This window comes from Lycium barbarum, chromosome 9, assembly GCF_019175385.1.
Source record: "Lycium barbarum isolate Lr01 chromosome 9, ASM1917538v2, whole genome shotgun sequence".
Taxonomy (NCBI): Eukaryota; Viridiplantae; Streptophyta; class Magnoliopsida; order Solanales; family Solanaceae; genus Lycium; species Lycium barbarum.
Genome location: NC_083345.1, coordinates 1,374,802 through 1,401,832, shown reverse-complemented (window position 1 = coordinate 1,401,832; position 27,031 = coordinate 1,374,802). Strand labels below are relative to the sequence as shown.

General features: G+C 34.1%; 1 protein-coding gene and 2 long non-coding RNA genes across 3 annotated transcripts; 1 reads left to right on the top strand and 2 right to left on the bottom strand.

Annotated features, from left to right (window-relative positions):
* The first annotated feature begins 9,917 nt into the window (after nt 1–9,917).
* LOC132610860 (uncharacterized) lies at nt 9,918–11,113 on the top strand. The gene is made up of 2 exons (XR_009571336.1): nt 9,918–10,150; nt 10,785–11,113. It is a non-coding gene; the product is annotated as an uncharacterized LOC132610860 (long non-coding RNA).
* On the bottom strand, nt 10,848–13,528 carry LOC132610859 (geraniol 8-hydroxylase-like). Its single transcript, XM_060325261.1, has 3 exons — nt 12,894–13,528; nt 12,155–12,439; nt 10,848–11,782 (listed from the first exon to the last, which is right to left on the bottom strand). Exons 1-3 carry the CDS (start codon nt 13,482–13,484, stop codon nt 11,165–11,167), a joined length of 1,494 nt encoding a protein of 497 aa, XP_060181244.1. The 5' UTR covers nt 13,485–13,528; the 3' UTR covers nt 10,848–11,164.
* Nucleotides 13,529–20,196: 6,668 nt separating this feature from the next.
* LOC132610775 (uncharacterized) lies at nt 20,197–23,155 on the bottom strand. The gene is made up of 3 exons (XR_009571286.1): nt 22,781–23,155; nt 21,786–21,836; nt 20,197–20,321 (listed from the first exon to the last, which is right to left on the bottom strand). It is a non-coding gene; the product is annotated as an uncharacterized LOC132610775 (long non-coding RNA).
* Between the last annotated feature and the right edge of the window lie 3,876 nt (nt 23,156–27,031).

The following is a 27,031-nucleotide window of genomic DNA, read 5'->3' as shown; positions in this document are numbered from 1 at the left end:
TTAAGGCCTCTTTTTGAAGTTTTGCTTTAGGCCACAAATATTATTGAGCTGCCCCTGACTAACACACGAAATATAAGACTTCATATATAGTCAACTTTAAATTGTTCACCCTCAAAATATCAGTTCTCGTATCTTTGACACTTTATTCAATCATAATAAGGATGAAAACATAATAGAACCATTTAAACTAGCATGACAAGTTTTTTTCCGAAAGTTTGTCAATAATAAATACAGATTAAATAATTAAGAAAAATGAATATAATTTAATAGTAGAGCGAAAACTGAGAGAAATAGGAAAATAGTCACTTCTCGGATAGTTAATTAATATTTAATCATTGTTTCAAAATTATTGTGTTTAAACATTTTTAGTGCAAAAATAAAATTTGAACAAAAATACCCTCAGTAGGCGTTTGGACATGCGATTTCATATCATGAGATGAAATCAGCGTTTGAACATTCGATTTCATCTCTGATTTCATCTCATGAGATGAAATCCCAAATCATCCAAAAAGACATGATTTGAAATTATGATTTCAAAAAATATAAATGTAAAATTTGACCCATACGTTTATATTTTGTAAAAAAAGACCCATAAGTTGGTAGATATATTTACCAATCATGTTTACCAACCATAAGTTGGTAGATATATTGTTCGTACCATCTGTGAGGATTATATTAAAGAGTAGTTACATTACTATTCATGTTAAATTTTTCTTCTTATTAAACTAAATTTTGATCAATTGATGTTGTATTTTTTAGAAAGGCCTTCTAGTAGCGTATTAATTTTATTATGAATTATGATTTACTCATTTGGTAAGATTGTATAAGAATTGAAATTTTTTTGATGGTTTTCACAACTTGTGGAATTTTTATGTTTATAAAAAAAAACTGCAATTTAAGAAATTGAAGTTGCATGTCCAAATATGAGATGAAATCATGTCCAAACAGCTCCTTAGTTAAAACACGAAAAGACGTTAGGAAAATTTTACTCACGTTTGTTCAAACTCTATGAATTTTTTATGGAGTTTGAAAATTCAAGAGTTTGAACTGCATATTTGAAAGGAAAAATTAAACTGACTGTCCATTCAGACCTAATTTACTAAATTAGCCCAACAACTATCAAAGTTTTATCAATATATGCGGTTCGTCAATCTAATTTTCAATTTAGGCGGCCGAAGGCACCACCGAAGAAGAAATTAACTCTCCCTCTTGAAAATTGGCCTATTTTCCTTTTAACAAGTGCCGTATGCTCATGCAATGATGTCTCCTTAATTATAGGTTTGCTTCATTTATAACGTCACCTATACATGATTAGCACCATAAAATCCTTAAAAACCGAATATTGGAAACAGTACATAACAGCAATAGTGAACCGACTTGCTATTAATTACGCTATTTTAGCCTCTAAGCGTCTTATTCGTCCCATTTTTGGTCTCTAATTTGTCCAATTATTCAATCATGGCATTCATAACTTCAGTAGGTAACACCAACACTAATGTTTTTTCCCAATTTAATGTGTATAAGGATGTATATGTAAAGTTATAAAAGAAGTTGAGCAACTCATATATAGCTATACATAACAAATACATTATCTATACATAGCTATACATAACAAATACATTATCTATACAATATAATTTGTATACTGGGCTACATCGGTTGCAAACTAGATGCGCGGGTCGTATACATGGGTTAGTTCCCCTATTTGAAACTCTAGGAATTTTTTGAGTGTATTGGAATGTCACTTGTCAAAACTTTGGCGTCCAACAGTTCTTCCCTCTTTCACTTTTATAAGATTAATTTTTTTCTAGTATATGGAGTTCCGTGTTTTAGCTAGCAGTACTTTTATTCAAATGTTATTTACGCCTTAAAAGGTAGTAGCTATTTGAAAGGGAAAAAGACACTACATGACCATTAGAAATTTGTTCGGCCCATGTTTGGGCTTAATGCCACGAGTTGGCCACTCAGCCCAAATTATTACCAAGTGTTAGCCTAGTAGCCTATTCACTACAAAAAGATCAAAAAATCATCACTAAAGGTCGAGAAAAAAATTCATTTGAGCCTTAAAAAAATATCTCAAAATATGTATAATATGTGTATAATTAGTAACTATACACTGATTGAGCCTTCAAAAAATATCCCAAAACATGTATAATATGTGTATAATTAGTAAGTATATGTTGATTATACATTTATTAAACACAAACTATATAACAATGATACATTTACATATTCTATACAACAATGATATAGTACTATATATGTACGATACATTTTCTATACAACAATGATACTATTTCTATACATATGCTCAAATTAGTTGAAAAGGGACTATGGAATGGATTATTTTAAGGAAACTTTACTTGTCATAACTACCTCTAAGACTTATTTATGAATAATAACTATCTTATTTTTCATTTATTTTTTGTAGCTTTATTTTTACAAAATTACATTTCATAACTAGTTTTAAAATACATGTACCTCTCTATATTCTCTCTCACTACACATTTAAGATTTATCATCTTCTCCAAACCCTAAAAAAAAATCTCTCTCCTCTCTCTCTTTCCCCTCACTGCCGCCTCTCTCTCTCCCTTTATCTATATCCGACCTCTCCTCTCCTTCCCCTCACTTACCCTTCCCTCCCTTCTCCATCTCCACCACCAACGCCGCCGTCAGCACCACTACTACCATCTCCATCTCCGAACTCAAAAAGCTTAAAGTTCTAGTTCTTCAGATCTGAACTCCATATGTGATTTCTCGCTGATTCATAAATTTGTTGCTAACTAGCCCATGATAACTTCTTTGTTACACATTTATATTCGTGATGAGTGCTTTGCTAATTAGTAGAGCATATTACTTTGTTATTATCTTGTTCTGTAGGTAATGAGTAATGTGGCGGAGCCATTGGTTGAATCATGCATTCGAGTATCTAATGAGCAATTTGTTGAGACATTTTTGGTTGAATTTAAGAAAGTTGCAGAAAGTGTTGCTCAACGTCTGAAGGAGCGGCCTGTGATTGTTGCTCACGGAAAAACACTGGTCATGGATCGAATTGCCTCATTTTTCCTTAATTAGGTTTGAGACTGTCACGATGGTTGTCGTTTTTGCGAGTTCTTCACGTTGGTCTTTGGTGAGGAAGATGATTTTCATTTTGTATTTCGTTGTATTTCAATGTATTCATTTTCTTTGTGTGTAAATATTGTGAATGTTCCAAATATAGAGCCTCATTTTTACTCTACTTTGTTGGGTTTCATTTTGTATTTCGTTGTATTTCAATATATTCATCTTTTTTGCTATTGCAAATATAGTGAATGTTCTAAATATAAAGCCTAAATTTACTCTACCATGTCTCGCGTTCTTTGTATTTCTCTGTATTTCATAACTAGTGTCCTATTATGGAAGTTATGCGTGATTTATGGGAAATTTTAATTTGATTTCCCAGAATTTTAAAAAAAATCTGTTCCAAAAATAGAGCCTAAATTTACGCAAAAAATAGAGCCTAAATTTAATTTGATTTGTGTGAAATATGGTTGATTTAATTTGACTTACTATTTAAAAAGGAAAAGAATATTATGTTCCAAAAATATAGCCTATTTTTTCTCTCAGATTTTTTTTTTCAAAAATATGTTCCAAAAATAGAGCCTAAATTTACTCTAACGCGTTTTGTATTTCGCTATATTTCAGTGAATTTCAAAAATGCAAGATACAACTGAAATACAGCTAAAAGCAACTACGAATTGTAAATCTTCAACTTGTAGTTATAACTAGTTAGAAGCTATTAAAATATAACTATTTGTGTAAGTTTTACTTATTTTAAAAGGCAAATAACCCATATATACAGCCTAATGATCTAGTTTTCACACGCTTAGCCCACTTCAATTTTACAGAAAATATGGCCCAAACCGGTTAAAACATGCAGTCACGTTTTCCTCTTTCTTACCCGTATAACCCATTAACCCTTCAATCCTGTTTCTTCAGTTCGCGTTTCCCTCTCTATACTCAGTTACTTTTCCAAGTTCTGTCAAATCTGTTTAATACAAAATCGTCAGTTTTCAATTCAAGCAGCAATTTTACATTTCATTAATTAGGAAAAGTGCAATAGGCGGATGGTGTTGTGATATCCAAAGATTTATAGCACCTAATTCTGAATTAACACACATCATGTGTGGTCTTTGAATTATAAAGATTCACTGTTATGCTAGTGAACAATTTAATTTTAATCATTTTCTGATCTCTAGTTAGCAAATTATTCTTGCTTCTTTCGAAGAATTTGGGTTCTCCAGATCTTTTTTTTTTTTTTTTTTTTTGTGAAATCTCAAATGAGTGTTGTCTCATTCCGTTGGAAATTGCTCAAGGAAATTGATTTTGATGTGTGAGTTCGGTTGGAACTAAATTGAGTTGTTGCTATTGTTTAAAAAAAATTGTGGTGGATCTCACAGTAGATCTGGTAGAAATTAAATACATTCTGAGTGATCAGTGTCCAGCATATGTTGCAGTTTGTATATCTGCTGTATAATGAATGTATATCTACTGTATATACTGCAACCTGCATATGCTACCGTTGAATATCTACTGTATAATGTATGTGCATCTACTGTAACCTGCATATCTACTGTATAATGTATGTATACATAGTGTAACCTGCATATGTTACCGTCCGTATAATGAGTGTATAAATTAAACCTTGTGTGCTACACATAGAAGTGATAAGCACGTCTGTTGCATAATTAGTAGTCTTCTAGTGCTCCACTCAGCCTATTATGTCCATGTGATCACTTAGTTAATTAGATATATTTTCAGAATTATACACATAATATATCGAGATTAGTCGAGTGACCATGTGTTCACGTGATCCAAAATTTACACACAAACTCGCCCCTATCTAGGACTCTATCTTCTTGTGTATAAATACACATGATTGTACCGTTTATTTCGCTGAAGAGAAAGCTCTAAGCTATTCACTGTGTCCTTATTTCTTCATACACAACAACGAAAATGGATTTGGGTAAAGGAGAGAAAGAAGATGCAATGAAAGAAAAAAAAGGGATATGGTATAGGAGGAAGTCACGTGGAAGAGAGAAGAACGAGGAGCGGCAATGGTTGCTTTAAAAGCAGATGGCTGAAGTGCTAAAATAAAGCTAAACCGGGTAAAAATGTAATAATTGGGCTAATATTGGTTAACTAAATGGCCGACTGGCACTTCTAGGAATTCTTTTTTTTTTTTTTTGGCGCGGATTATCATTCATTTGGGGTGGTCTTTAATTTTTGGCCTTCAAATTGGTGGTCTTTAATTTTTATCCCTCAAATTAGTGGTCTTTAATTTTTGCACTCTGCCTTTGCAAATTCTGCCTTTGCCTTAAGGCAGAATTAGGCAGACTTTGCAAAGGCCAAAAATTAAAGACCACCCCCAGCGATGGAGTATCCTGCAAATTGTAATTATTCCTATCTTAAAAAGGCTAAAAAAATATCTTTTGAGCTTCTTGGGCCGTCCGATTGTCAATAGTTTGAGCCGGATGGCCATTTGTGTCCTTTTCCCTGGTGTGGCTAAATATTACTAACAAGTAGTTCAAAAACTGGCCTTCCGAACTAATGTTTACGTGAAATTGGCTACCAGGTGCAATTTAGTGGCGCAAAATCACGACCAGGCCCAATTGCCGACTCTCAACCCACTATAGCTACCCTACCATGTATTTCTGGCTCATTTCATTTATTTAGAGGATTTTATCTTTTTTATATAATATTTTTATTATAATAATAATAGTTAGCCCTTTAGTAATTACGACTTTACATCTGTGTGTATTTTTCAATCTTGAATTTCATAAAAAAGAGGCATTTTTTCTCTCTCTTCGTCTCTTTTAATTTTTCAAATATGAGTCAACAATAGGAGCGTGAAAACGTACAACATGCATTTAAATTTAATCACAGAATTAGAAGCACAGCCACTGAATTTAATCAGTTTTAGGACCCGAAATTGCTGAGAGAGAGAAGAAAGACGACAATGCAGACGAAGAAGCAATAAAATACAGTCACTATACATAAGAATTAAGAGTATTTGGGGGGGAAAACCAGAGCGAGGTTTTTAGTGAGCAATATTATTTGATTAATATATTAATCTTTAATAAACATGACTAAAATATTACTTAAGTAATACTCAATCATTAATTATTAAAATTTAATAGGAAATATACCTATGGTTGGTGAGAGCGGTGATAGGTATCCTGTGGCCCAAACACTATTTTCATAACGGAAAAGGTCCAAAAATACCCCTGAACTATTGAAAAAGGCTCATAAATATCCTCCTTCCACCTTTTGGTCTAAAAATACCCTTAAGGTTTGTTTTTGGCTCAAATATACCCCTCAAACTAACAAAGTTAAAGTTAACTCTTTTAAAAAGCCAAATGACATTTTGTGATTGGACACATATATTATTTAATTTAAAAATTAAAAAATATGAACAAAACTGATTTTTTTTTTTGCATTTTGTGAATTAATCAACGAAATATGTTTTTTTTTTTTTGCATTTCGTGAATAAAAAAACGAAATAGGAAATTAAAATTTTTTTTTTGCATTTCGTGTATTGAAAAATGAAATAGGATAAAAAAATTAATTTTGTTCATATAAAAACAAAATTGGAAAATATATTTTGTCCAATTTTCCAATTTCGTTTTTATATGAACGAAAATAATTTTTTTTATCCTATTTCGTTTTTTAATACACGAAATGCAAAAAAATATTATAATTTCCTATTTCGTTTTTTTATTCACGAAATGCAAAAAAAAAAACATATTTCGTTGATTAATTCACGAAATGCAAAAAAAAAAAAAGCAGTTTCGTTCATATTTTTAAATTTTTTAGTTTTTAATTTTTAAGTTTCCACACAATTGTTTTTTTAAAAAATATGTAAATTACGGAATTTTATTATTGGCAATTTTTTTTTTAAATCTGGAATTTTAAATTACTGGAAATTTATTATTGGCAATTTTTTTTTAAAATTTGGATTTTTTTTTAAATTACGGAATTTTATTATTGACCAATTACAAATTGCCATTTGGCTTTTTAAAAGAGTTAATTTTAACTTGTTAGTTTGAGGGGTATATTTGAGACAAAAACAAACCTTAAGGGTATTTTTAGACCTAAAAGGTGGATGGAAGGGTATTTTTAGACCAAAAGGTGGAAGGAGGGTATTTATGAGCCTTTTTCAATAGTTCAGGGGTATTTTTGGACCTTTTCCGTTTTCATAATAATAAAAAAAAATGGTAGGAAATAAATATATATTTATAATTTTTTTATTAAATAAAGTTCTCTCTTGAATCAAAGCAGACTTTAAAAAGATCCTAGTAGTTTAAATAAGAATAGGTTATACACACACATCTAATTTCCCACATTAATCTCTTTCCACTCGGAGCAAACTTTAAAAAGATCCTAATTACTTTATTACTATATATAAGAGACAATCCAAAAAGTTTTGTAGTACTTAGTTAGCTTGCCAACTAAAAAGGATTTGCTCCTTCAAATATTTGCCCTTATATTTGTTATTTATTACTTAATTTACCAAAGTATGTTTTCAATAAATCAAGATATTTTCAACCCTTTTTGCTAATACATGGCCCCTTAGACTAACTTTTTGGAGCTGAGGTATGTACCATGATTTTTTTTTCTATGTCTTATTTTTGCTCCTACATCATTTCTTTTTTACTTGGGTTGTCACATCCAATATGGTACATATAATTTGAGCCCTTTAAAAATACTTGAAAAGTTGTGCATGGTGATGATGTCATCTAATAGAAATAGCTATGCACAAAGATAATCTAAAATGGTTATGATAATAATTTTGGAGAACTCTTTTGGTAGTGGCAGAGCGTCGATCATATTTTCTTAGTAACTAAAATTACCATTAAATTTTTCTTGATCTAATTTTTATTAAGAAAAATTATTTTGAATATATAAAGGTTTGATGATGTAACACAATTATACAATAGAAAATAAATTTCAAAATCGGTCCTTAAAGAAAATAAAAATGAGAAGGAACAAAATTATTAGATATATACGTCGTTGCACCAAGACATGATTTAATTATTTAAATTTAGCCAACGTTAATGTATTTGGGGCTATATCATAGTTATAATATTATTATAACGAAAATTTAGAAAATTTATTAGATAAAGAAAAAAAAATATCATTTCCTCACATGCATTTCTTGAAAGGAAAAGAAATGTTTTAATTAAGAACAATTGTTATTTTTCATATATCTTTTAAATATTTTGAATAGTCAAGTATTGAAATTTGTAGTACTTTTTACATAGTTTTTAAATATGTAAATTTTCAAAGACTTAAAGATTCTATGCCCTAATTCACTGTCAAAATTAAACTGTTTGACTCTCGAAATTTAAACCGTGGCACATAACTTGAAACTTAGTGATTACTTTATTACCTTGATCTCAAACCCGGGCTTCCCGACACTAGTTTAAATAAGAATAGGTTATAAACACACATCAAATACCCCACGCAAAATAGGTCGATATTTTTCTTGAAATTTTCGATTACAACTCTCTACACCTTTAAACGTAATTGAATAGATTCCACATTTGCAATTTCTATTTTTATTTTTATTATGTATTATGTATAATTGAATAGATTTCCTCTGTTTCCTTTAGTTTTTTCTCCATTGTGTTTGTCAAAGCAAATTTTAGGTCTTTAATCTGAACCCTTAAAGGAATAATTTTTTAACACAAAATTTCAAGCTTGGTTCCTGATATTTGAAAGAAGAAGAAAAAATTATCGGAGTTAGTGCAAAATTTCAGTTTTTGAACCCTAAAGCAACTGTTTGAACAAAAACAAAAATACAACCTTGGTTGTTGGTTTTTATAATTTGTTTAAGTCACTTGAACATGTTTAATTTGTTCTATTAATACAAGAATTGTACCCCACTTAAAAGGCAGAGCAAGGGTAATCTATTCGAGTCACCGACATTCTAACTTAATAATTGTATACATTGTATTGATTTTTTAAAACAAATTACACAGTTTGAACCAAATTAAAGCTATTGATAGATAGTCTCAGTGGTATGAATGATCGATTTGTGTTGTAATGACTCATTGATTGCACTACCCTCTATCCAGTTCTAGGGACTATTTATGTTTTTGGAGTCGGGACTATCAAGTTGTTTGGTGCCTTTTTCCCCTTGTGAATTGAGTTGTATGTATGGATGTTATATATTTGTGATGTTGATAGCCCCTTATTCGACTCTTGTGTTTTTATTTGTCGTCCCCGCATTCAGAGGCAGAGCTAGCCTATATATATCGGGTTCAGCTGAATCAGTAACTTAAAAAGGCTAGAATCCAGAACTCAAAATATTTAAATCTTGAGCCCACCTCTAATTAGCTGTTGATGAGGAAGTGAAGTATCTTGTTAATTAACAGACATATTTTCCAGTATTAACAGTAAAAAGATGGAGGGAAATTAACCGATGGTCGTCTGTCATATTTTTCTTAAAAAATATTAAATCTTATACATTATTGCTAGAAAATAACAGATGGAAGTCCGTCAGCTTTCGTAAATAAAATATTGGGCTTCCTCTTGGTTTTGTCCATGGGTTTTGCGTGTATCGATATTTTGCTAGTGACGATTTTCCAAAACAGTTTAGTGGGGGACTATTTTGAACCAACTGTCAAACATAAGGGAGCATTTGTATTAACTTAAAGGACGAAAACAGCTAAGTGGGGGACTATTTTGAACCTACTATCAAACATAAGGGAGCATTTTTATTAACTTAAAGGACGAAAACAGTAAAGTGGGGGACTATTTTGAAGCTTCGGTCAAAAATAAGGGTGCATGTTCATCAACTATGTAAAGTGGGTGACTACTTTAAAGCTGAGGCCAAAATATAAGGGATCAAATTTTTTTATTTTTTTTTTAACGAAGTCCTAATAATATAAATATAACTGTAGAAGAGTCAATCCCAAGCAAAATAGGACAAAGTTTCATAACTCTGTCTATATAAAGAAGGAAATTATTAAAGTCATGAGTAAAATTGGTTCTTAAAAGTAGTTGTTGGTTTTGAGGTTATATTAGTGTTGGTGTTGGATGATGATGAAAACTAATGCTAATACTATGGATCTATACTGTTCCTGTTTATCAACAGTATGCTCAGGTATGTTCTTAGCTTGCCAATCTTTTATACCGTTCTTACCCTGGCAGGATGTTCATTCTCTGTTTACACACACAACCTCTTTTTTATCCACTTATTTATTAGTCCAACTATATATCGAGAAACATGTTTGATGGTAAAATCCTTAAGTTGTTGGATTGAGGCACCCTTAGTGAGCATGGTAGTAAGTCAATGTCCTTTTATCTGGTCTTTAATGTCCAAGGCTGAGTATAAGTCAAAAGAATTAAAACAGATTTTCAAAATGATCATTCCCATTTTTCATTTGAGTGATACAAGCGTTTGAGAGGAGATCCTGCAATAGATCTCACACTGCTTATAATATCATGATGTCTTAGTCGAGTTTCGTTGTTGGTATCCATTCACGGGAAAAGGCTGCCAAATTTTTTGCTATTACATCTTCAAGAAAAAGCAGTTGCACCTTTGTATACCAAATTCATATTTGGACCATCACATAAAACCTCTCTGCCAAGCTAACAGAGACATTAGATACATCAAATTCAGGTGGTAATTGATAAAATATGTTCACTTTATTTAGATTTTGGACTTGAAATCAAATTTTGTCTTTTAGATATATTGCCTACGTATGTTTATGTAATATTGTGATCTGGTTGTGCAGATTTGGAGACCTCGGACAGTGGTACACGACGACTACAAACACAACTTAAGGATCTATAGCTTTAAAGAATGAGGGAAACAAAATATAGCTTGTGGTAGTTCAGTTCTTGGATTACCCGAGTTTACACATTACTAATGTTATTTTGCTTGGGATATGTAAAATGCCTATAGGACCTATGAAAGGCTTTCTCCAGTGTAAAGTTAAGTACTTATTCGACATACTCTTACAAGTTACACCAACAGTTTACAGTACTTATTCGACATGTTTTTACGCCAATGTAGCTGAAAATACTTATAGTTGTGTATCTTTATGCATTTGCTATTTTAAAATGTAAGCACGTTTCATGCCCATCTAGTGTCTTTATATATATATATATAAAATCAGGCAACTTCAAGAATAGGAGATGGAATAGCTCGCAAAGGATGGGCTTTGGCTAAGGTGATACCAAACTTCTCCTCCATGGCCAATTCTTCTTGCCCAATGTCTTCTTCAAGTTTCCAATTAAAGGAATTCAAGATTGACCCCAACATTACTGGGACCATTCTCAATGCTAGTGGTAAGCCAGGGCATATTCTTCGGCCCACACCAAATGGAATCAATTCAAAATCTTTCCCTCGCATATCCAAATCTGAATTCCAAAACCTCTCGGGTTTAAACACTAAAGGGTCCTCCCAGAAAGTGGAATCTCGACCAATCGCCCATGCGTTAATTAGTACTTGTGATCCCTTCGGGATAATGTAGTCACACAATTCAACATCTTGCTCCACTTTGCGTGGGAGTAGTAACGGAAATGGTGGGTGCATTCTTAAAGTTTCTTTGATAATGCATTGCAAGTAAGGAAGTCGAGGGGCATCAGTTTCTTCTACCGATTTTCCTTTTCCAATGACTTCTGCAAGCTCAACTTGGACTTTCTTCATAATTTCTGGTTGTCTAAGTAGTTCTGCCATTGCCCATTCTAATGTGCTTGTAGTTGTATCAGTACCGGCAGCAAATAGGTCCTGTAACATTTGCAGTTCTCTCAAAAATATATTATGACAAGCTTAGTATAAGAGTTTTTTTCTTTTGTATTCTTTTCTCTCTTTCAATTGAGAAAAATACTTACAATACTATGTCATTTTGCTAGGTGGATACAAGACACTGCTGAAGGAAAGAACAATTTGCACAAAAAGAACATATTATAAACGATGCAATTAAAAAGAAACTATCATAGATTATTATTTACAATTTCAGCTTAGCAAACAATATGCATTTTAAACAAGTACATACTGTTTTCTTTTATTTATACCCCTTTTTTGAAAAAATTGAGTAAGGATCAAAATTTGCAACTTTGAAATTTAAAGTAATTTACTCGATAAAAGAGGAGCACAAACCAGGAACATGGACTTGATGTGATTTTGATCTATCTCTTCAGGATTTTTTGCACTGATGTTGAGGAGCACTTTCAAAACATCACTCTTTTCACTGCATCCCCTTCTTTTTTCTTCCAATCGCTCATCGATCAAATCATCGAAAAGCTTAAATAACTTACCAAATTGAATGGTTATGCGACGCCTTATCCCTTGAGGATCAATCCTTTCAAGTATAGGGAAAAAATCCACTAGGTTAGGCTTCCCAGCCTCAGCCATGATGCTCCAAATTACTTCCTTGAGCTCTACCTTTGAATCCAAGAAAAGACTCGTAAAGAGTTAAACAACTATGTCAAAAGTAACATATTCAATGCACATTCAATACAGAAAAAGTAACGAGGGGTTAATGTGTCACAACCAGGTTGATCTACCGTTATATTAATAGTGTAACATATTCAACTAACCGTCTTAAGACAAAAAAAGTTAAAACTAGAAATAATTAAAGGTATCATATTGATTCCTAAGTTCGAGAGTTTCAAGATTCTCTAAATTTGATACTGATGGGAGTGTTTGAAGATTCTCACAGTCATTCAAACGCAAGTCCTTCAAGAATCGTAACTTAGAAAAATCAAAGTTAGATCAACCTTTGAATTCCAGAAAAGCGTCACAAACAGTTAGATCAACTATTCTCTAGTATATCTAATGCACTGTTTAGTAATCAAAATGGGGGTTAGGGTGTCACTATCAAGTTCTTGAGCTCTACCTCGGAATTCGAGAAAGGGTCAGCCAAGTCCTTGGAGAAAATGGTGTTGGACAACAAATTGAGATTCGTCTTGAAAGCAGCTTGACCTACATCCAAAGCTGCACCTTCTTGACTACATTTTGTGCAATAAGCAATCAATTCTTTCACCTTTTGAGATCTTAGATGTTGATTTGCATCAAGCCTATTGGAAGAGAGAATATTGGTGTTCAAGATTCTCCTCAGTATTCTCCATTGAGGACAAATAGGAAGCCATGGCACAGAAAATTTGTAATGGTTGTGTGCTTGAAGGGCATTAGGAATAAATCTAGTTGAAAACGCTTGATCTTGATTTTTGAGGACTTGTTTTGCCATGGATGATGAAGAAATGACCACTGTGGTTATTTGGCCTAATCTTAAACTCATGATTGGACCATAAATTTTTGCAAGATTGGCTAGTGATATATGAGGTTTTGCACCTAACAAGTGAAGGTTTCCAATAATTGGCCATGGGGATGGACCTGGTGGAAGCTTTTTGCTGTGTATTTTTGATAGAACAAAGAGCAAACTGCAGGCAAAGATTAATCCCAACACATAAAGTGTATAGTAATCCATCGTGTCTTGAGAGTTTTGCAGTTCTTCTAAATTAAAATACTATTACTATTGGTGCAATATAAAATTGTACCAACTCGCTCCCAATTATAATTATTTAATTTTTGGTGGTCAAAGTTGGCTGTGGATTAATTATTGGTCGGTTAGTCCCTTTTTTTTTTAAGTAAAAAAAGAAACTTAATTATGCCTTTTTTTTGGTAAAGTAATTAAACTGTAAGCGGACTAGTGAATTAAATCACCAACCATATTGCTAAAAGCATATTTCTACCATATATAAACGTGAAGGGAGGACCAACATTGCAATGCAAATTGGTACTAAAAATTATATAAATTGTACACGTTAATTAACTACTTTTGATACCACTTAGATATATGTCATGATACTAAATGTTTATTCTCTTCTTATGTATATACGTATGCACTTCAATTTAATTCTCTTCTTTTGAGTGACGCATATTTATTCCCTCCGTACACTTTTATTTATTCATTTTTGACTATGTACGCTCTTTAAGAATTAATAAATAAAGTGCATATTTTATCATAATATCCATATTGATTGGTGTATAGTCTCAATAGCCTTAGAAAATGATTTGAAAATGAGGATTAATGTGAAGGGTAAAATAAAAAGATTTTTTTTCTTCGACTTGATATGTTAACGTAGACAGGCAAAAGTGAAAATTTATTTTTTAAGTAGTGGACAAGTAAAAGTGAATGGAAGGAGTGTCTTTCTTTTATTTTACTCTCCTTTGCATTCTCTGATTATTGTTTTTCTTTACATTTATAAAAAAAAAAATTAAGTCCCACAAGTCCGCATTATCTCAATTGTCTTTTTATTTCCTTCATTTGACATATACTCTCTACAAATTTCCGTAGCTTTGACCCTTGTGTTAATCAATTGCAAGAAAAAAAGTAAATTTGCATCTTGAACAACTATTTTCCTCTTCCTCTTACCCTTCTTATGCGTTTGTTTTTCTTTTAGCCTTGAATTTTGAATTCATTTCAAAGTTTTTACATTTTAATTTCTGTCTTATAGGGAATTTTTTTTTTTTTTTTATTTAGTTGTTGAATTGTACTTAGTGCAATTATAACTACATTAATGTTACATCAAACACCTCAGTTAGTATAGTGCAATGATAGTAAGCACATGAAATTGTACTCTAAGCAGGGACTAACATTTGTACATTTCAGAAGTTTAACATTAATTCTACCTCCGCAGTGTTCAATTGTCCTTTCATTTCCTTCATTTGGCATATACTCCCTGTGTCTCAATTTAAGTGTCTAAGTTTGACTAGACACGGAGTTTAAGAAATAAAGATAGACTTTTGAATTTTTTGGTTTTAAATTAAAAATGTGTATAATATAATAAAATATCCTTTGAATCTTGTGATTATAAACTTGACATGCAGGATATTTGAATTGTCAACTTACTAAATATTAAAAGAGGCTGACATAACTAAAATAAGACAAATTTTAACAACATTTGAGAAATTAAGGGGAAAAATAAGAGGAATAGAAATAAAATATGGAGACTCACTAAGGAGAATCGTAATATCCTTTGCAAAATGTACAAACCATAAAGACTAACTAAAGTGAGTAACCAAATTAATCATGTTGGGTCTCGTGCATCGCACGGGCATAGTTTGCTAGTAATAAAATAAAGCACTGCTATCTATATATCTATATATATAATATAAAGTTATGCATAAATAAGGTGATGTGGCATCTCTCTATGACCACCATTCCTATCTATCTTTTTTCTTTTTTTTTTACAATTTTTTATTCATTTTTGTACAAAATATATTAACTAAATGAATTAATAAAAGCATCATAAAATAGACTTGACCATTGCAATAAAGGCTATTTTGCCGTTTTGGCTTAATCAACCCATGTAGCAGTACATGACCTTAATTCTTTGTAATAAAGTCCAATTTGCCATTTTGCCTTAATCAACCCACGTAGCAGTTTATGACCTTAATGATAATTAAATTCCTATTCATGCATTACTTAAATTTGCATTTTGCAAGTGCTATATATATATATATATATATATATATATATATATATATATATATATATATATATATATATATATTTTAGCACATAATAAAATGCTATTTATTTTTATTTTTGGTAATTAAATGATTTTTTATTAATTACCAAATGGTAGTCTTACATATCAGTAGCAGCTATACACAACATGCTAATCGTCTCATATCAGTACACACACTAACTAGAGTCTAAAGCTATGAATGTCATTGTAGATTCTGGGTGTAGCTGTCACACCCCGATCTTACAAGGGTGTGATGGGCACCCGACCCTTACTTAGGGCCGAGCGAACCCTCTGACTCCTATTACATACATAATTTTTTTTTCATCGTACTCAAATCAAATATAATCTGTGATCATATGGACTTTATAACATAACATAAAATGACACATAGGCTGCTGACAGAACCGACACTCTATACCCACGACTCTGTCTGCAAAGTCTCTAACCTCGAACATAGCGTCATAGTACATATACTCTGACTTGGCAGCACTCCAGGACAAGTGGAGCCTACCAACTCCGCTGGAACATCTTCTATGTTAACTTCGCATCCTTTGGGTGTACCTGCGCGGCATGAACGCAGCCCCCGAAGAAGAGGGGTCAGTACGAGAAATGTACTGAGTATGTAAGGCAAGAATAGTAACATAGTAAGAAATATGCGTGTGAATAATAACTGCATGGAAACATAAAACATGTCATAGAATAAAAGAGTAACCTGTACATATGAGTGCCGTTGAGGGCGGATACCATGCATACTTAGCTGGTCATGTCATGTCATGTCATATCTTATCATATCATCTCATATCATATCGTATCATATCATATCATATCATATCATGTCATGTCATATCATATCATGTCATGTCATAGCACCGAACAATGTCGGCTCGCCCACATAGCGCCGAAATACGTCGGCTCGCCCATATATCCCGCGTCCGGGACGATATCATGTATCATACTCCAACTGATCAGGTGGATGTGCGTCTATAGCGCCTTACCTTTCCCCTTACCCCATATGCATATACATGTATCATGTTTATATATCAGCGTCTATAGCGCTCTGGCCCCTTTTTCCCATATACATATACATATATCATATGAGCAACATGCAGGAGAGCCCAAGAAATGCTATAAGTCTATCGGGGTGACGTAAGGTCGGTAACCTCCGATTATATTATGGAATAATCATAATCGCCATGTCTCACCTTGAAGGAACTAAAATTATAAGGCGAGGCTATCAATAAAGAGTAGCGTTAAGAGAAAACATATAGTAAAATCATAAACCTCATATTGCCATATTCATGGTAGGAACATATCGTCAACGTATCTATCGTAGACATTTTCTCATTTTTGACTTCATCATTGTCATTATAAAACATATCCATCGTCATTGTTATAAAAGCTTACAAAACCATAAACCTTTTGTTTTGAAAAAAAATACGGACATTTTGGAAGACATTGACGGGTTATCGGAAAAATAATCATTGCCTTGGAACCATAGACTTCTAACCTTTAAAGACAAGGAAAATATGGAACATCTATAAATTCATAACGTTAGGAATCATGCCTTTGAAAGAAAGGGACGAGCCTTAAAATACCTGTTTCACGTCCTATTAGCTACGCTTATGTGTCCGAGCTTGTAAGTCTACATTTAAGATAATTCACACTAATGTTAGCCTTTTCATCGTACACTTGCACCATAATTCAAATTATACTATTTTATATTCTACCGAAAATCGGGCAGCATCTCCCCTGTTTATATGCCTAGCCCAAATTTTTAATTCAGCAGCCAACAACAACAACAACAACAATACCAACATCAATTATAATGTTTTCAACTCCAAAATATCTCATAAAACAGCCCACACGTTGTTTTCCAACTTTCATAACTAATTAACTCAGTATACAATTATTTAATCGCGTATTCTTCATAAATAAACCGGTATTAGCACAATTAGAAAGAGATTCATACCTTTCTCCCTTTAATATTGCTTAATCTCCACTTTTCCACGCTAAATTTAGGCCACCACACACTGTTATACGATTCTGCACCAATAATTATACGCTCCCCGGACTAAAATTTGGAATTTATACCTGGTTTGGGCAAAATTTTGGTGGAGGGTTGGGGAGAACTCTCCAGATTTTTGGAGAGTTTTTAGGGTGTTTTTCGGGGTTTTGGGCTGAAAATGAGGGGGCCTCCCCCTCTTTATAATTGTTTTGGAAGCTGCCAGAAGCAGCTGGAAAAGTGTTCAGCGCGATCGCGCTTCCTTCTGGCGCGATCGCGCAGAGTTAAATAAATTCCTTCTGCGCGTTCGCGCAGGGTTAAATTTTCTGACTGGATGTTCGTTCAGTAAACCGGTCATAACTCTTGATCCCGATATCGTATGAGGGCCCACGACCTATGGTTAGAAAGCTCTTTCAATTATCTACAACTTTTATTTCTGGGGGTTGTCCCAAATTCCAAACTTATAATGCCGTTTTTGCCCTTACAAATCAGATCATTCGAAAACGTTTCCTTAAACCGTCCTTTTGGAGGACTTATGCCCATTTTTGGCTTATGGGTCCTTCTTAGGACTTGCTCAACTTTTCATATACTACTCGTATGCATCTTCATATGTCCTTTATAAAACTTTGACATGTGGGCCCCACTTAGCTTGCAGCAACGAGGGCTTTTCGTCAATTAACATATGATCTAATTTACACCATATGGTCTCCAAATGTCATATATATATGCCATTATTACCTTCTTATAACACAACCTTCATTCTGAAATTGATTTTCAGATTTTTGTTCAGCGCGTTCGCGCCACGTTGGCGGCGCGTTCGCGCTGTATTGGCCCTTTGGCCCATTCTAAGCCGTCTACAGTTTTTGGTAACGCCAAATTTTTCCGGGGTGTAACATCCTTCCCCCCTTAGAAACATTCGTTCTCGAATGTTCATACTAGTCTTGTAGTCTGTCCATAATCTTATTCTCGGGTACATCCCGTTATACCATAACAAGTATGTTTGTTACTCCAATATCTTGTTAATATTCGCCCCCTTTATTGGAATATCGCTCGATTCTTTTATTTCTCATAAATTATTATTGTTATTTTTTTTTGCTGACTAATCCCTGGATCTTATTGAGCTCGTTTCTACAAAAAATATCACTTTCAATTTAAGCTTAATACGTTCCTTTCATCGATTCCCTTAATGTCCATACTGAAATGTATAACGATAACGGCTGTATCAGTTCCGTATAAATTTCACTTTTATTTTAGGGCCTATACTTGTCACACATTGGAATTCGTCGTTTCAATCTCTTCACTTACGCTTTCCTTACTTGCTTCCCCCCTTTTAGGGTCTTACTTATATCATTCGCAAATCCATTGTCTGACCTCCAACCTTGAGTTCATGCACCCCTTGTACGTCATAATCTTTTATTCTTGTGTTGTACTCAGCATTGATTTCAACGACAATCATAATCATATCTTTACTTGTCATTGATGATATTCTTACTTGATTAATGTCTTCTTTACCGTAGCGCCGGTTACTGAGACTCACATGCCCACTGATACAATCACATATGAAATATATATATATAATTACTATCTACTAGTCCACAAAATACTTCCAAACGCTATTCAAGCCTATCCTAGTTCCCGAGCTGTAATGCACTTTCTGTCTCTTCGCCAATCTAGTTTGCTTCGTCTTGCGCGACTTCTTATGGTCTCCAACCATCCCATATACTCTATTTTCCCTTAGGTTACCCTAGCTTCTCATCTGCCTTTCATGTCTCAATTTATAGAATTCTTGCATACTTCCCAGGGGGTCACCCATCCTAAAATTTCTCTCACCTTAGCACGCTTAACCTCGAAACTTCACTGGAATTCGGTGCCTTAATACTGATATTTTCGCGTCCGCTTCCTCACATGACCTTTATTACATGTTCTGAAGCAAACTGAAGTTTTATAGGCTCCGGGACATTTTCGTAACACGTCCTTTCTTTTGCAATTACTATTTTACCCTTTTTGATTCCCAATGTTCACTTTTCACTTACGTGCATAATTATCTTTCGTCCTGGATTCCCAGATTCCTGATGGTAACAATTATACTTTCGTCGTCGTTACTTATGCATATCCGATTATCAGCCAGTTCGGACTACTAATCGTCTTTCTCACAATTTTTTTTTCTTCATGCCATGTCCAAATATGTGGCTCCTCTAAGCGGCACATCTCACTTATTGTCTGTTTACGATGTTTCCTTTCCACGCTTTTTCCTGTTAAGCATACCCAGCAATTCTGACAGAATCTCCTTTACCATTCTTATTATTTACAATATGTATGCAGCAGATATCGACAAGACCACAGAACATACGGCTATATAACACATTCTAGCTGTCCAGAGCTTCCAGTTCCAGAACAAATGTGTCACGACCCGACTAGGGGCCGTGACGAGTACCCGATACTTGTACCGAGCACCCCTTATCTATCGTATTACCTGTACCTCTTAGCAAGCCGTGTAAACCGAGCCATTTTTTTTCCTTGAACATAAATTAATAAACTCCGTTATTACCTTGTACAACAATATTAACATGCCAAAACACTATACATATATATGTACCTGACTGACTGTACGTATCTGTCTACGAGCCTCTAGACGTAGTACACTTATACATAGAAAGGGCCGGGGTGCTACCAAGCCCGAATGTATATGCATAAAATAGTACCGCTGGAGTGAGGCTCCGGAACAACTGGAGCGCTGTCAAGTGCGGCTGGTAGAGCTTCTAAGGATCACGTCCACCTGTCTGCTGACCTGCGCGGCATGAAACGCAGCGTCCACAAGAAGGGACGTCAGTACGAATAGTGTACCGAGTATGTAAGGCATGGAAGACAATGCAAGCAATAACATAGAGTGCGATTAATAATATCATGGAGTCACAGGACATATAACGAGGCAAGAAAGTAACCTGTACATAGGAAGGCCCCTTTTTGGGCGGCTATCATGCATGGCTTGTCTTTCCCTTTTAAAAACGTTTCCCCTCCATGAACGTAGAAAATAGAACTTATATTATGTCGTATCTTGTCGTATCGTGTCCTATCGTATCCTATCGTGGCATATCAGGTCGTATCCTATCGTGGCATATCAGGTCGTATCCTATCGTGTCTTATCATGGCATATTATATCGTGTAATGTCATGTCTTACTACAGCATGTCGTATCGTGTTATATCATGTCAATGTCATAGTATAGTGTGTCATAGTGTATCATGCCATAGCGTAACTTGTCATATCATAGCATAGCTTATCATATCATAGCATAGCTTGTCGTAGCGTATCATATCATGGCATAGCGCATCATAGCGTATCATATCATAGCTTAGCTTTCCGTTGAAAATCTTTTCTTGTTCATATATATATAAAAATAGAACATGTCATATTGCCGAGGCGTCGGCAGCCGATCCATTTAGCCATAAATACACATCCCGCGTCCGGGACGATATCATGTCATGTAATGCCAACTGATCAGGTGGATATGCGTGTATAACGCTCTGCCCTTATTCCCATCTTCCCCGTATACATATGCATACATCATGTACATATATCAGCGTCTATAGCGCTCTGAATCTTTTATCATATACATATACTGGTATCATGTACGTATATCAGCGACTATAGCGCTCTGGATCTTTTATCATATGCATATACGTGTATCATATACATATATCAGCGTCTATAGCGCTCTGGATCTTTCATCGTATACATATACGTATATCATGTACATATTTTATAAACATATATATATCTTATATACATATACATGTCTTATATACTTTTACATATCTTATATACATATACATATTTTATATACATATACATATTTCCATTAGAATGGTACAGTACTTATCGTTTGATAATCGGAACGAGGATCAAAAGTTTCCTTTGGATTCTACTCCCAAAATAAGTCAAACGGAGCAATAGGGAAAATCCGGGAACAATGGGCCCACCTCGGGTCAAATGAGGCGGCGTACCAAATTTACGTACATTATATTTCATGACGTCACTTGTGAGGGTTTTAAGGTAGTCGGGTCATATTTATGCCAGTTCTAGATGTTTAGGAAGTTTCTCCAATATTTTACACAATTTCTAATTCAATTCTACTGAATGAAAAAGGGGAAACTTTAGGTGCGGATTCCGGAGAATGGAGTTGTCCCCGAGACTCGTATCCAACTTATTACGTCTAAGACATGCCATAGAAGGAAGGGTGAAGCCTTACATACCTTTTCCGCTTCATACACGTCTCCAAAATCAAGTTTCAAGTTCGCCAAAATCTACAATTTGGTCACAATTACCAAATGTTAATTGTAAGGCTTTAAGATTTCAATCTTAACCAATACTTGTCTACAAAAATTTGGGCAGCATCTCCCCTATAAATACACCATCCCCAAAATTCAACTTAGCCAATTTTTTATCAACAACAATCCGGGAATTCAACCCGGCCAAACTATCAACACAATGACAACAACCATGACTACAAAACACAATATAACACAACTAGTCTTCTTTCCAACATAATGCAATAGCTTTCAGTTCAACTTCACATTTCCAAACCAATCTCAATGTTTTTACATTCATTACAAATCAAGATCATTACAATATAATTCGGAAGCATTTCATATCATTTCTACCAAATATTCACAAGATATACAAAATATACAAACTTTCCACCAAAACCATAATCCATCCAAAACTTCTAATCTTCAATCTACATATTCATAACATATTTCCATCTTCCAATTTCATCAACCATAATCATAATTTGCACCTTAATAATTTCATTTTCATAATTACATAAATCTACCATAAAATCACAAAACTTCTCATAACCACTTAACAACCAATCTTTCATGCCAATATGGACTATTATCCTTCCAAATTCACCAACTAACATAATAATTCACATTTAAAACTCCACTTCTATAATTACATAAAAACTTCATTAAAATCACATAATTTCCTATAACTATTTCCAATAATTTTCCATGCCAACTTGAACCATTTTCTTCCATTTTCAATATAAATTTCACCATAACCACAACTAGAATACAACATAAAATTCAACTCATACTATTTATACAACAATATACATATATGTCCACTTACATATATGCACACCCACTTTGTAAACTTCCATATTTCCATAAATTCTACTCATTTCTACATACTACAACATAAACCAACCTTCATAACATAATAAAAAGGGATTAATTCTTACCTTTTTCTACAATCTTTTTCACTTGACCAAGTTGTCAACTTGAAGAAACAAGTGCTCTTTCTTCCAAAATAATTACACCAAGTTGTAAAGGACCCTTGAATTAGTGGAAATACCACAAGAAAATAATTTTTGGAGAAAGATTTCAAAGGGACAAAATTTCAAGAGCTTGGCCGTATGGCCCTTATGTTCTTGCTCTTGTTTCTTTGTTTTTCTCCTTCTAAATTTTTCTTGAAGGTTCTATGGGATTTTTGGATGATTAAGTGGCATTTTATCCATTTATCACATGATTAATTCTACTTGGGCTTGGATCTTTTTTTTTCTTATTTTTCTAGCCATGGCCGGCCACCCTATGGGTTGGGCCTTAATTTCATTCATTTTTTTTTTGGGCCTAACCCGGTTGGTCCCGAGTTGGGCCTAGCCCACTGACCTTTAGACCTTAAAACGTCCATATCTCCTTGTACCGATGTCACCTGGGAACCCACGACCTATGGTTGGAAAGCTAATTCAATTATCTACAACTTCTATTTCGTGGTATTTTTCCAAATTCCAAACTTATAATACTGTTTTTGCTCCTAGAAGTCAGATCACCCGAAAACGTTTTCTTAAAAATATTCGTTTGGAGGACTTGCACTTTGATTTGGCCCAAGGGTCCTTCTTGAGTTGTGTTTAACTTCACATATGTGATTCATATGACTTGTCACATGTTCCAAAAAAAATCTCGATGTGTGGGCCCCACCTCAGCTTACAAATAATCTGACGTAAAAAAATACGGGATATAACAAAATGTCAATACTTACCCCTGTGGCTCTCCAGATCGCCATTCACTTTCTTCCGTCGTATATAAGGCTTATGTAAGGAATTTTCATTTTCCTATGACTTGGCTCTATCGCACGATCTTAAGACAAAAGAAGGTCAACAATCCCTAGATGCCCTGCAGCCTCCTATTTATAAATGTGGCCGGCTTCATACCCATAAACAGGACTCTACTGGACACGACTTTGCAGACAACCCCTTAGACCGACCTGCTCTGATACCACTTTGTCACACCCCGATCTTACAAGGGTGTGATGGGCACCTGACCCTTACTTAGGGCCGAGCGAACCCTCTGACTCCTATTACATACATAATTTTTTTTTTCATCGTACTCAAATCAAATATAATCTGGGATCATATGGACTTTATAACATAACATAAAATGACACATAGGCTGCTGACAGAACCGACACTCTATACCCACGACTCTGTCTGCAAAGTCTCTAACCTCGAACATAGCGTCATAGTACATATACTCTGACTTGGCAGCACTCCAGGACAAGTGGAGCCTACCAACTCCGCTGGAACATCTTCTATGTTAACTTCGCATCCTTTGGGTGTACCTGCGCGGCATGAACGCAGCCCCCGAAGAAGAGGGGTCAGTACGAGAAATGTACTGAGTATGTAAGGCAAGAATAGTAACATAGTAAGAAATATGCGTGTGAATAATAACTGCATGGAAACATAAAACATGTCATAGAATAAAAGAGTAACCTGTACATATGAGTGCCGCTGAGGGCGGATACCATGCATACTTAGCTGGTCATGTCATGTCATATCTTATCATATCATCTCATATCGTATCATATCATATCATATCATATCATGTCATGTCATATCATATCATGTCATGTCATAGCACCGAACAATGTCGGCTCGCCCACATAGCGCCGAAATACGTCGGCTCGCCCATATATCTCGCGTCCGGGCATCCCGCGTCCGGGACGATATCATGTATCATACTCCAACTGATCAGGTGGCTGTGCGTCTATAGCGCCTTACCTTTCCCCTTACCCCATATGCATATACATGTATCATGTTTATATATCAGCGTCTATAGCGCTCTGGCCCCTTTTTCCCATATACATATACATATATCATATGAGCAACATGCAGGAGAGCCCAAGAAATGCTATAAGTCTATCGGGGTGACGTAAGGTCGGTAACCTCCGATTATATTATGGAATAATCATAATCGCCATGTCTCACCTTGAAGGAACTAAAATTATAAGGCGAGGCTATCAATAAAGAGTAGCGTTAAGAGAAAACATATAGTAAAATCATAAACCTCATATTGCCATATTCATGGTAGGAACATATCGTCAACGTATCTATCGTAGACATTTTCTCATTTTTGACTTCATCATTGTCATTATAAAACATATCCATCGTCATTGTTATAAAAGCTTACAAAACTGTTATATCCCGTATTTTTGAACGTCAGATTATTTGCTGAGGTGGGGCCCACACATCGATATTTTTTTTTGGGATATCTGAAAAGTCATATGAATCACATATGTGAAGTTAAACACAACTCAAGAAGGACCCTTGGGCCAAATCAAAGTGGAAGTCCTCCAAACGAATATTTTTAAGAAAACGTTTTCGGGTGATCTGACTTCTAGGGGCAAAAACGGTATTATAAGTTTGGAATTTTGAAAATACCAAGAAATATAAGTTGTAGATAATTGAATTATCTTTCCAACCATAGGTCGTGGGTTCCCAGGTGACATCGGTACAAGGAGATATGAACGTTTTAAGGTCGAAAGGTCAGTGGGCTAGGCCCAACTCGGGATCAACCGAGTTGGCCCAAAAAAATAAAAAAACGAATTAAGGCCCAAAGGAGAGGGGTGGCCGGCCATCTTATGGCCCAAGCCCACAAAATTAATAAATTTCGCATGTGATAATTAATATAAAGGATCATTAAATTGTCTTGAAACATTTAGAAGTTTCAAGACAATTGAGAAAGAGAGAAACAAAAGAAACAAGAGCAAAAGAGATAAGGCCATACGGCCAAGCTCTTGGATTTTTGCCCCTTTGAAATATTGTTCCAAAAATTATTTTCTTGTGGTATTCCTACTAATTAAAGGGTCCTTTACAACTTGGTGTAATTATTTTGGAAGAAAGAACACTTGTTTCTTCAAGTTGACAACTTGATCAAGTGAAGAAGATTGTAGAAAAAGGTAAGAATTAATCCCTTTTTATTATGTTATGAAGGTTGGTTTATGTTGTAGTATGTAGAAATGAGTAGAATTTATGGAAATATGGAAGTTTACAAAGTGGGTGTGCATATATGTAAGTGGACATATATGTATATTGTTGTATAAATAATATGAGTTGAATTTTATGTTGTATTCTAGTTGTGGTTATGGTGAAATTTATATTGGAAATGGAAGAAAATGGTTCAAGTTGGCATGGAAAATTATTGGGAATAGTTATAGGAAATTATATGATTTTAATGAAGTTTTTATGTAATTATAGAAGTGGAGTTTTAAATGTGAATTATTATGTTAGTTGGTGAATTTGGAAGGATAATAGTCCATATTGGCATGAAAGATTGGTTGTTAAGTGGTTATGAGAAGTTTTGTGATTTTATGGTAGATTTATGTAATTATGAAAATGAAATTATTAAGGTGCAAATTATGATTATGGTTGATGAAATTGGAAGATGGAAATATGTTATGAATATGTAGATTGAAGATTTGAAGTTTTGGATGGATTATGGTTTTGGTGGAAAGTTTGTATATTTTGTATATCTTGTGAATATTTGGTAGAAATGATATGAAATGCTTCCGAATTAGATTGTAATGATCTTGATTAGTAATGAATGTAAAAACATTGAGATTGGTTTGGAAATGTGAAGTTGGAACGAAAGCTATTGCATTATGTTGGAAAGAAGACTAGTTGTGTTATATTGTGTTTTGTAGTCATGGTTGTTGTCATTGTGTTGATAGTTTGGCCGGGTTGAATTCCCGGATTGTTGTTGATTAAAAAATTAGCTAAGTTGAATTTTGGGGATGGTGTATTTATAGGGGAGATGCTGCCCAAATTTTTGTAGACAAGTATTGGTTAAGATTGAAATCTTAAAGCCTTACAATTAACATTTGGTAATTGTGACCAAATTGTAGATTTTGGCGAACTTGAAACTTGATTTTGGAGACGTGTATGAATCGGAAAAGGTATGTAAGGATTCACCCTTCCTTCTATGGCATGTCTTAAACGTAATAAGTTGGATACGAGCCTCGGGGACAACTCTATTCTCCGAAATCCGCACCCAAAGTTTCCCCTTTTCATTCAGTAGAATTGAATTAAATATTGTATGAAATGTTGAAAAATTGCCTAAACATCTAGAACTTGCACAAATAGGACCCGACTACCTTAAAACTCTCACAAGTGACGTCATGAAATGTAACGTATGTAAATCGTGTACGCCACCTCATT

Excerpts from the sequence above, each read along its gene's own strand:
- LOC132610859 (XM_060325261.1), bottom strand. The coding sequence starts at position 13,484 with ATGGATTACTATACACTTTATGTGTTGGGATTAATCTTTGCCTGCAGT. Across the intron at positions 12,440-12,893 it reads ACCCTTTCTCGAATTCCGAG|GTAGAGCTCAAGGAAGTAAT; the intron begins GTAGAGCTCAAG and ends TTGGATTCAAAG. Across the intron at positions 11,783-12,154 it reads ACATCAAGTCCATGTTCCTG|GACCTATTTGCTGCCGGTAC; the intron begins GTTTGTGCTCCT and ends CAAATGTTACAG.